Genomic DNA, 12,452 nt, shown 5'->3' on the forward strand with positions numbered 1-12,452 from the left:
CTCATGCTTCCTCACAATTTGGTTTCTCAAGTCCTCAGACAGTTCTTTGGTCTTCTTTCTTTTCTCCATGCTCAATGTGGTCACACAAGGACACAGGACAGAGGTTGAGTCAACTTTAATCCATGTCAACTGGCTGCAAGTGTGATTTAGTTATTGCCAACACCTGTTAGGTGCCACAGGTAAGTTACAGGTGCTGTTAATTACACTAATTACAGAAGCATCACATGATTTTTCCAACAGTGCCAATACTTTTGTCCACCCCCTTTTTTATGTTTGGTGTGGAATTATATCCAATTTGGCTTTAGGACAATTCTTTTTGTGTTTTTTTCATTTAAGACAAATTAAATGAAGATAATAATAACAAAGAACTTGTGTTTGCAATCATTTTCAGGAAGAAACTGAGTATTATCTGACAGAATTGCAGGGGTGTCAATACTTTTGGCCACAACTGTATATATGATTCATGTTACTGAGGCATATAACCTCTTTTTATAGTTAACAACTGTCCTTCACCCAGTATTCAAAGGTAAGGCAAAGAATGGAGACGAGATCAACTCACATTGTTTAATTATGTAATCTATTTGCATAGTTTTTCCTCCCCTATTTTTCAAGTCAACAAACTAGCTGGCCTGGACAATAGGTATCAGCAAACATCATTGTTCCTTGATACTGTATCACTAGTCATCCAGGATAAGAGCACAATATGTTACAACAAATTGTCAACTTACAAGTCAATATTACGGGCTTACAGGAACAAAAGTCTGTTTTCTTGACCAACCAGAAAGAAACATAAATTCAAAGATTAACATATAGATAACAGTCTCTTCTTCCTGGCTTGCTGAGAATAGAGACGTCTGGTTAATTATATAATGTTGTGTCTTCACAAGGGCATATCTAAAGAAGAATATAATCGTGTCTGCAGGGAATACAAGGCAAGCCTTAAGGTACCGTCACACTAAGCGACGCTGCAGCGATACCGACAACGATCCGGATTGCTGCAGCGTCGCTGTTTGGTCGCTGGACAGCTGTCACACAGACAGCTCTCCAGCGACCAACTATGCCGGTAACCAGGGTAAACATCGGGTTACTAAGCGCAGGGCCGCGCTTAGTAACCCGATGTTTACCCTGGTTACCAGCGTAAGAGTAAAAAAAACAAACACTACATACTTACCTTCCGCTGTCTGTCCCTCGGCGCTCTGCTTCTCTGCACTGTGTAAGCACAGCGGCCGGAAAGCACAGCGGTGACGTCATCGCTCTGCTTTCCGGCCGCTGTGCTTACACAGGGCAGAGAAGCACAGCGCCGGGGACAGACAGCGGAAGGTAAGTATGTAGTGTTTGTTTTTTTTTACTTTTACGCTGGTAACCAGGGTAAACATTGGGTTACTAAGCGCGGCCCTGCGCTTAGTAACCCGATGTTTACCCTGGTTACCAGCGAAGCCATCGCTGAATCGGCATCACACACGCCGATTCAGCGATGTCAGCAGGAAGTCCAGCGACGAAATAAAGTGCTGGACTTTCTGCAGCGACCAACGACATCACAGCAGGATTCTGATCGCTGCTGTGTGTCAAACTGAACGATATCGCTAGCCAGGATGCTGCAACGTCACGGATCGCTAGCGATATCGTTCAGTGTGACGGTACCTTAAGAAGAGGTAAAGCCAGTAATGAAATGAGACTTGCAAGGGAGACAAAAAGCAGTAAAAAAAGGATTTTGGGGGCATGTCAAAAGCAAAAGAAAAGTCAAAGATGCTATAGGATGAAAAGGGTGAAGTGGTCAAAAATAATATTGAGAAGGCTGAACTTTTAAATTTCTATTTTGCATCTGTGTTCTCTAAGAAAGCAATTGTAATATCAACCGATCTTCACAGTGCCATCAAAGAAATAAAAAAAATCCACACTATCAATAAAGAGAGAGATGGTGAGCGAACACTTAGCTATTTTACATGACTTTACATCTCCTTGTCCAGATGAACTACTGTACTGAAAGAGCACAAGGAAATTGCAGAACCACGAGCCAGATTCTTTGAAAAATCCTGGAGAACAGAAGTTCCAGAAGAGTGGAGAAGGACAAGTGTTGTCGCTATTTTCAAAAAAGGGAAGAAGACGGAGCCAGGAAATTATAGGCCAGTGAGCCTTCTATACCAGGAAAAATCTATGAACAAATTATTAAACATCATGTATGTAAGTACTTAGATAAGAATACAGTAATTAACCAGAGCCAGCATGGGCTTGTAGCAAACAAGTCATATCAGACTAATCTAATTTCCTTCTAAGATGGAATCTCTGACTGGGTGGATCAGGGAAATGCGGTTGATATAGTATATGTTGACTTCAGCAAAGTATTTGATAAAGTATCTCATACTAACTTTATTGAGAAAATGGCCAAGAATGTGATTGACAAGGCAACAGTTAGGTGGATTCATAACTGGCTCAGTGATCATACTCAATAAATGGTTGCACATCCAATTGGATGAGTGTTTCAAGTGGGGTACCACAAGGCACCATTGTTGTTCAACATTTTTATAAATGATCTAGATAAGGAGGCTGACTGTAAATTTCAAATTTGCAGATGATGCAAAGCTAGGAGGATTATCTAACACTAGAGAAGGCAGAGAAAGGATTCAGAAGGATCTAGATAAGCTTGAACAATGGGCAGCAACTGATAGAATAGTATTTAACAGGGAGAAATGTGAAATTCTACATCTGAGCAAGAAAACCGAAAATTACAGCTATACAATGGGAGATATAGAACTCAGCAACAGCACGTGTGAAAAAGACTTGGGTAAACTAATAGATCACAAACTGCACAGGAGTCAACAGTGTGATGCAGCAGCAAAAAAGGAAAACACAGTTCTAGGATGTATTAAGAGTAGCATAGAGTCTAGACCACGAGAAGTAATTATCCCCCTCTACTTCTCCTCGGTCAGGTCTCATCTAGAATACTGTGTCTAGTTCTGGGCACCACATTTTAAAAAAGACATTGAAAAACTGGAGCAAGTTCAGAGAAGAGTTACCAGGATGGTGAGCGAACTGCAGAGTATGTCCTATGAGGAACGATGAAAGAATCTGGGAATGTTTAGCTTGCAAAAAAGAAGGCTACGAGGAGATTTAATAGCTGTCTACAAATATCTGAAGGGCTGTCACAGTGCAGAGGGATCATCATTATTCTCGTTTGCACATGGAAACACGAGAAGCAATGGAAGGAAACTGAAAGGGAGAAGACACAGATTAGATATTAGACAAAAACTTTTTGACAGTGAGGGAGATCAATGAGTGGAACAGTCTGCCACGAGAGGTGGTGAGTTCTCCTTCAATGGAAGTCTTCAAACAGAGGCTGGACAAACATCTGCATTGAGCAGGGGGTTGGACACAAGGACCCTGGAGGTCACTTCCAAATCTAACATTCCAGGAATCCATCTATCTATATATTATTTATCATCTAGCTGTCTAATCTATTATCTATGATAAAAAAAAATATCAGAACAGCCCCAAATATGCAAAAACAGAGTGCAAGGCATCCCAAACAAGTATCCCGTTGTCATCTATAATATAACGCTGGGAGCCTCACTCTGTCCGAAGCCTTTATAGACTGCGCAAGCGCAAGCGCCGGCACAGTCTGGCCCCCACAGAGTGATGCTCCCAAGAGATCGCGGTATGCGTAAACACTGAACGCACACCGCGATCTCCACCGGAGAGGCAGGGACCGTGGACGCGCCAGGAGGGTGAGTATATTCACCTGTCCCCCGTTCCAGCACTGCGTGCGGCTCCATCTCCCGGGTCCTCTGCCTGTGACGTTCACAGTTCAGTGGGCGCGATGAGGCGCTTAATGCGCACCGGCGCCGCCCTCTGACTGACCAGTCACAGCCAGAGGAGCCGGAAGATGGCGGCGCGCAGCGCTGAAACGGGACAGACAGGTGAATATAGCAAGTGCTGGGGGGCCTGAGCTGGCGGCGATACCGGCACCTGACCCCCACAGCGCGCCGGTGTCCCCGCCTGCTCAGGGCCCCCAGCACTCGGCACCCAGCGACGATAGGTGAGTATGGTATTTTTTTTTTTATATATCGCAGCAGCATACGGGGCATATACTATGGAGCATGTTATGGGGGCCATCAACCATAATGGAGCAGTGTACGGGGGCATATATTATGGAGCATCTTATGGGGGCCATAAACCATAATGGAGCAGTGTACGGGGGCATACACACTGGAGCGTCTTATGGGGGCCATAAACCTTTATGGAGCAGTGTACAGGGGCATACACACTGGAGCGTCTTATGGGGGCTATAAACCTTTATGGAGCAGTGTACGGGGGCATACACACTGGAGCGTCTTATGAAGGCTATAAACCTTTATGGAGCAGTGTACGGGGGCATACACACTGGAGCATATTATGGGGGCCATAAACCTTTATGGAGCAGTGTACGGGGGCATACACTATGGAGCATCTTATGGGGGCCACAAACCTTTATGGAGCATCTTATGGGGGCCATAAACCATAATGGAGCAGTGTACGGGGGCATACACTATGGAGCATCTTATGGGGGCCACAAACCTTTATGGAGCATCTTATGGGGGCCATCAACCATAATGGAGCAGTTTATGGGGCATATGGATGGGAGAAGCAAATTAAAGAATGGTGGCGCAGGATGGGAGCAGCACATGACAGAACGGGGGCGCAGGATGGGAGCAGCCCATGACAGAACGGGCGCAGGGTGGGAGCAGCACATGACAGAATAGGGCAGCACATGACAGAACAGGGGCACAGGATGGGAGCAGCACATGACAGAATGGAGGCGCAGGATGGGTGCAGAACATGTCAGAATGGAGGCGCAGGATGGGTGCAGCACATGTCAGAATGAAGACGCAGGATGGGTGCAACACATGACAGAATGGGGGCGCAAGATGGGTGCAACACATGGCAGGATGGGGGCGCAGGATGGGTGCAGCACATGTCAGAATGGGGGTGCAGGATGGGTGCAGCACATGACAGGATGGGGACGCAGGATGGAGCAGCACATGACAGGATGGGGACGCAGGATGGAGCAGCACATGTCAGAATGGGGGTGCAGGATGGGTGCAGCACATGACAGGATGGGGACGCAGGATGGAGCAGCACATGACAGGATGGGGACGCAGGATGGAGTAGCACATGTCAGAATGGGGGCGCAGGATGGGTGCAGCACATGTCAGAATGGGGGTGCAGGATGGGTGCAGCACATGACAGGATGGGGACGCAGGATGGAGCAGCACATGACAGGATGGGGACGCAGGATGGAGCAGCTCATGACAGGATGGGGACGTAGGATGGAGCAGCACATGACAGGATGGGGACGCATGATGGGTGCAGCACATGTCAGAATGGGGGTGCAGGATGGGTGCAGCACATGACAGGATGGGGGTGCAGGATGGGTGCAGCACATGACAGGATGGGGACGCAGGATGGGTGCAGCACATGTCAGAATGGGGGTGCAGGATGGGTGCAGCACGACAGGATGGGGACGCAGGATGGGTGCAGCACATGTCAGAATGGGGGTGCAGGATGGGTGCAGCACATGACAGGATTGAGGCGCAGGATGGGTGCAGCACATGACAGGATGGGGACGCAGTATGGAGCAGCACATGACAGAATGGGGACGCAGGATGGAGCAGCACATGTCAGAATGGGGGTGCAGGATGGGTGCAGCACATGTCAGAATGGGGGTGCAGGATGGGTGCAACACATGACAGGATGGGGACGCAGGATGGAGCAGCACATGACAGGATGGGGATGCAGGATGGAGCAGCACATGACAGGATGGGGATGCAGGATGGAGCAGCACATGACAGGATGGGGGCGCAGGATGGGTGCAGCACATGACAGGATGGGTACGCAGGATGGGTGCAGCACATGACAGGATGGGAACGCAGGATGGGTGCAGCACATGTCAGAATGGGGACGCAGGATGGGTGCAGCACATGACAGGATGGGGGCGCAGGATGAGTGCAGCACATGTCAGAATGGGGGTGCAGGATGGGTGCAGCACATGACAGGATGGGGGCGCAGGATGGGTGCAGCACATGTCAGAATGGGGGTGCAGGATGGGTGCAGCACATGACAGGATGGGGGCGCAGGATGGGTGCAGCACATGTCAGAATGGGGGTGCAGGATGGGTGCAGCACATGACAGGATGGAGACCATATACCAATATAAATGCTCGCCACCTGGGCGTAGAACGGGTTCAATGGCTAGTACAGATATATGCAAAAAAGAAAAGCAGGCAGCACTCCAATGATTTGTATGATAAAAAGGGACTTTATTAGTCCATATGGTGTGGCAACGTTTCGGCTGTGAACAGTCTTTCTCAACCTATCTATCTATTATCAATCTATCATCTATCTATTATTTATTAACTATCTATCATCTATTTATTTATCTATTATCTATTTATTGATTATCTATCTATTATCCATCTATCTTTTATCTATCTATCTATCTATTATCTATATATAATCCATCTATCATCTATCTATTATATATCTATCTATTATCTCTCTATCTTTCTATTATCTTTCTATCTATCTATTATATATCTATTATCTTTCTATTTATTATCTATCTATCTCTCTATTAGCTATCTATTATCTATCTATCTATTATGTTTCGATTTATCATCTATCTATTATCTATCACCTATTATATCTATCCATCCATCCATCTATCTATCTATCTATCTATCTATCTATCTATCTATCTATCTTCTCTCTCTCTTATCTCTGTGATCTCTCCGCCTGACATGACACCACCAGTTGACTATGGTGTGAGGACCCTGCGCACATGGCTTCCATCCTTTGGGATAAAGGACCCTGCGCACATGGCTTCCATCCTTTGGGGTGAGGACCCTGCACACATGGCTTCCATCCTTTGGGGTGAGGACCCTGTGCACATGGCTTCCATCCTTTGGGGTGAGGACCCTGCGCACATGGCTTCCATCCTTTGGGGTGAGGACCCTGCGCACATGGCTTCCATCCTTTGGTGTGAGGACCCTGTGGACATGGCTTCCATCCTTTGGGGTGAGGACCCTGCGCACATGGCTTCCATCCTTTGGGGTGAGGACCCTGCACACATGGCTTCCATCCTTTGGGGTGAGGACCCTGCACACATGACTTCCATCCTTTGGGGTGAGGACCCTGCGCACATGGCTTCCATCCTTTGGGGTGAGGACCCTGCACACATGACTTCCATCCTTTGGGGTGAGGACCCTGCGCACATGGCTTCCATCCTTTGGGGTGAGGACCCTGCGCACATGGCTTCCATCCTCTGGGGTGAGGACCCTGTGCACATGCTTTCCATCCTTTGGGGTGAGGACCCTGCGCACATGGCTTCCATCCTTTGGGGTGAGGACCCTGCGCACATGGCTTCCATCCTTTGGGGTGAGGACCCTGCACACATGGCTTCCATCCTTTGGGGTGAGGACCCTGCGCACATGGCTTCCATCCTTTGGGGTGAGGACCCTGCGCACATGGCTTCCATCCTTTGGGGTGAGGACCCTGCACACATGGCTTCCATCCTTTGGGGTGAGGACCCTGCGCACATGGCTTCCATCCTTTGGGATAAAGGACCCTGCGCACATGGCTTCCATCCTTTGGGGTGAGGACCCTGCACACATGGCTTCCATCCTTTGGGGTGAGGACCCTGCACACATGGCTTCCATCCTTTGGGGTGAGGACCCTGCACACATGGCTTCCATCCTTTGGGGTGAGGACCCTGCGCACATGGCTTCCATCCTTTGGGGTGAGGACCCTGCACACATGGCTTCCATCCTTTGGGGTGAGGACCCTGCACACATGGCTTCCATCCTTTGGGGTGAGGACCCTGCACACATGGCTTCCATCCTTTGGGGTGAGGACCCTGCACACATGGCTTCCATCCTCTGGGGTGAGGACCCTGTGCACATGCTTTCCATCCTTTGGGGTGAGGACCCTGCGCACATGGCTTCCATCCTTTGGGGTGAGGACCCTGCGCACATGGCTTCCATCCTTTGGGGTGAGGACCCTGCACACATGCTTTCCATCCTTTGGGGTGAGGACCCTGCGCACATGGCTTCCATCCTTTGGGGTGAGGACCCTGCACACATGGCTTCCATCCTTTGGGGTGAGGACCCTGCACACATGGCTTCCATCCTTTGGGGTGAGGACCCTGCGCACATGGCTTCCATCCTCTGGGGTGAGGACCCTGCACACATGGCTTCCATCCTTTGGGGTGAGGACCCTGCACACATGGCTTCCATCCTCTGGGGTGAGGACCCTGCACACATGGCTTCCATCCTTTGGGGTGAGGACCCTGCACACATGGCTTCCATCCTCTGGGGTGAGGACCCTGTGCACATGGCTTCCATCCTTTGGGGTGAGGACCCTGCACACATGGCTTCCATCCTTTGGGGTGAGGACCCTGCGCACATGGCTTCCATCCTTTGGGGTGAGGACCCTGCGCACATGGCTTCCATCCTTTGGGGTGAGGACCCTGCACACATGGCTTCCATCCTTTGGGGTGAGGACCCTGCACACATGGCTTCCATCCTTTGGGGTGAGGACCCTGCACACATGGCTTCCATCCTTTGGGGTGAGGACCCTGCACACATGGCTTCCATCCTCTGGGGTGAGGACCCTGTGCACATGCTTTCCATCCTTTGGGGTGAGGACCCTGCGCACATGGCTTCCATCCTTTGGGGTGAGGACCCTGCGCACATGGCTTCCATCCTTTGGGGTGAGGACCCTGCACACATGCTTTCCATCCTTTGGGGTGAGGACCCTGCGCACATGGCTTCCATCCTTTGGGGTGAGGACCCTGCACACATGGCTTCCATCCTTTGGGGTGAGGACCCTGCGCACATGGCTTCCATCCTTTGGGGTGAGGACCCTGCACACATGCTTTCCATCCTTTGGGGTGAGGACCCTGCACACATGCTTTCCATCCTTTGGGGTGAGGACCCTGCACACATGCTTTCCATCCTTTGGGGTGAGGACCCTGCACACATGGCTTCCATCCTTTGGGGTGAGGACCCTGCACACATGCTTTCCATCCTTTGGGGTGAGGACCCTGCACACATGCTTTCCATCCTTTGGGGTGAGGACCCTGCACACATGGCTTCCATCCTTTGGGGTGAGGTCCGGAGACATCTTTGCCTCTGATGTCACCATTGATGATCTCACCGCTGGTCCTCATCACCTGAACAATGGACGCCGAGCTCCGGGGTCTGTGCAGCACACACCCTGCTCGTCTCCCCCCGGCCGGGGCAGGGTGGAGGGGGCACTACATGACACCCTGGGATGGAGGCAGCAGCCCCTCTGCTTCTCCCGCGTGTGCGGGGACCCTCGTGGGTAATTGGGTACAGATTGGAGGTGTTTAAATATTCATGATGGGGGATTGGGAGGAGGCGGCTGACGAGGATGAGGAGGGGTGGGAAAAGGAAGACGGAGGAGGCGAGCAGTCATTGAGAGCCAGTGACCAAGTCTGCTGAAGATCCTGCCAGAGAGAGCCTGGTGCATGCCTGTGATGAGAGCAGGGGAGCAGACCCTCCAGTCTCTGTGAGCCCCCCTACTGTATGTGTGCTGCTGTCTATGTGTGTGTGACAGGGGGTGAGCGAAGGAAAAGAGCCAGAGAGGAAGAAAAGAAGGAGACAGGAAGGAAAGACGAAAGTAGACCAACACATCCCACCATGCTGTGCTGTATGAGAAGAACAAAACAGGTAAATCCCCCCAAACCCATGCATGGAGACGAGACCAAGGGGCGGCGGAGGTGGCGGAGGCGTAAAGACCCCCAGTTTTACACCATCATACCCCCCATGTGTAGACCTCATGTTCCCATGGGTGGTTGGCCATGATGGGTCTTCCATAGGTAGAACATCCATCCACACCTGGGGCAGCCGGGTCTCCATTGTAACGTTGCCTTGTGTCTCCTCAGCCCTGACTGAGGACCCTTGGTGGCAGGGTATTGGGGGCAGAGGATTAAACCTGTTGTTTTATGACCGTGAACAATGAGGTTGATGCTCAGACAATTATTTGTGGGGAATTCTCTGGAAAAAAGAGAGGATTTTACCGGTTTTCCCGGAGCTGGAGATGTGGAGGACCCCGCCCCTGGCACATTCTAGGGGACCTGTTAACAGCCGGGGTGGGCGACATATATGTACGGTATATACAGGTGACCTTATAGAAGCAAAAATCCAAAAATGTCTGAAATTCGCCTCATTTTTTATCTGTTTCCAATGATTCGAATGCTTTGTAAGATGTGTAACAAGTGGGGGCGTCTCCGTGACTCAGGCTACACCCCTCAAAATGAAGCCTTCTTACAATCCAGGCAGAGGGTCACCGAGATGTAGCCCCCCAATCAGCAGAATCATGATGCTAGATTTTATATGTAAGGGTTGCATCTACTGATACAATGTAGCAATGTGAGATACATTCTTATAAAGCGTCTTGATTGACAGGTGCAGACTAAGCATTACTACTGCCAATACTTAATGCATGGCCGATCACATGTACGTGTGGGATTTAATTCTCCGACTGCTCCACGGGGTTAATCCCAACATTTTCCATGGCTTTCATCCATCCCTTTTGGCCTCGGAGGGGTTAAAGGTGTGGCTGACAACGTGTATCACTTGTAGAATAGGGAGGAAAGACCATGGCAGGGTGGGGTTAGCCAGAAGCAAAAAGGAGAAGGGGAGCGATGGCGAGGGTGGGAGACTGAGCCGGCTTTTATGGTGTACCGCATGCTGAAATGTTCCTGTCATTTAATGAACTGAGCACACATCACCGCTCAGGTCCATAATTACGGAGACGGTGGCAATGCTCATTGTGTCTGCAGCCTGGGAGACGAGAATGGCTTTCTGTAGGTATCTAAGATAAGACAGACAGGTAAATTGCTGGTTCCTTAGCCATAAACACTACAATATACTTATACGTGGCTCGTCTGGACTATTCCTCTTGTGATATTTTTAGGTTTTGCATGAACGTCACAACCAGTTGATTAGGTAGCTCGCTGTCAATCACTTGACTTCATTGACGATCTTCAACGCAAGGATGATAATTGCTTCTTGTGATCTCCGAAATGAAAATTCAGCAGCCTACATATCCTACTGGGAATAAAGACGACAGCCAGTCATTCCCAGTCCTGCCCTATAATCGGCGGCTCTAGCTGGCTCGACCCTTTATTGACAATGCCGGTGAATTGCCCGTTTATTACAATGTTCAATAGTCAAGTGTAATCAATACATTCTCCACCATGATTGGTCTATATAGGATTTTCAAAGTTCCTATAGGAGGATGCCACACCTATTTCTGCAGCCACAATGGGGGGGGGGGGGGTTCTCCGTCTTCTTAGCCACGCTGCACTTGTAGGAGGCATCGGCACGGTGACACTTTATTGTTCCACGCATGTCGCGTCAATCAACGTGTAAAGCCAATTACTCGGAGCCCCATCCCTTCTAAGCCTTAAGCCATTTACAAGTACAAGGTATTACGGTGACCTGAACGATTAGGAAAGATTTACTCTACAAATGGATGGAGGATCATTTGGATAAACCATAGATTGGGTCAACAATTGGAAGGAACGCTAGGATATTTCATACAAGGGTGGACGGAACATTCCAAATCCATATTGGATTTTTGTAGTTGATTGAGAAGAGTAAATCTTCCTTCACCTGAGGCAAAGTCAATGAATGGAATGGCCCCGGGGATGACTTTAAATCCTTGAGTACGTCAATGAGCTTGGCCAGGAGGACACATCCAGACGAAAAGGGAGGTGATAGATTAAAGTCGGAGAAATGGCTTCAGACTGTGGAAAAAAAATCTTCCTGCTCATTTGGGATTCAGAAAGAACTTCATTACCGTCTCCATGCTCCAGCTGAATTCTCCATTACTGGCAGAGACGTATAGAAGAGAAGGATTAAAGGCTTTAAGGCATGGCAAGATGCCTTGATGATGTCTACACATTGCAATCTACCGGTAGAGGTTTTTAAAGCAAGACGTTCATTTTTTTTTTTCTTTTTGTTCCCTTGACTCAACGTCAAATGGAATGGGTCACTGTCAACCGGTGGTGGCACGTGATGAGTGAAGATGCCTTTCAGCTCTTAATATATTCCTACCTCATGTTCCTGTCTGGGTGAGCTGCCAGAAGACCAGAAGATGAGATGTGACAGTGGGATTTCTGGATTTGACTTTTCCGATTATGGAGACTTGAAGAGTCAGCAGCCAATCGTGATATTTTAATGGAAAGGTCAATGAATAGAGGATGTTTGACTGGGTTTATGCTCATTTTTTTTTTTAACTTTCATAGATAAGGTATCCATTTATCATTAATTCTATGCCACCATTGAGAAGAGGATCCTAGACATGGACAAATTAGGGCTATGTCCAAGAACATCATATGTGCTCCTTCCTGTCCTGGTATGTCTACCACTTCAGAGACAGGTTAGGTTA

At 49.1% G+C, this 12,452-nt stretch overlaps 1 protein-coding gene across 1 annotated transcript in view; it reads left to right on the top strand.

Moving 5' to 3' along the window:
* Positions 1-9,268: 9,268 nt before the first annotated feature.
* Positions 9,269-12,452, top strand: part of GAP43 (growth associated protein 43) — a 145,444-nt gene continuing 142,260 nt past the window's right edge. The window contains exon 1 of the mRNA XM_069760566.1: positions 9,269-9,724. Coding sequence (XP_069616667.1) covers positions 9,581-9,724 — 144 coding nt within the window. The 5' untranslated portion in view covers positions 9,269-9,580. The remainder of the gene's footprint in view (positions 9,725-12,452) is intronic.

This window comes from Ranitomeya imitator, chromosome 3 (genome assembly GCF_032444005.1).
Source record: "Ranitomeya imitator isolate aRanImi1 chromosome 3, aRanImi1.pri, whole genome shotgun sequence".
NCBI classification, from domain to species: Eukaryota; Metazoa; Chordata; class Amphibia; order Anura; family Dendrobatidae; genus Ranitomeya; species Ranitomeya imitator.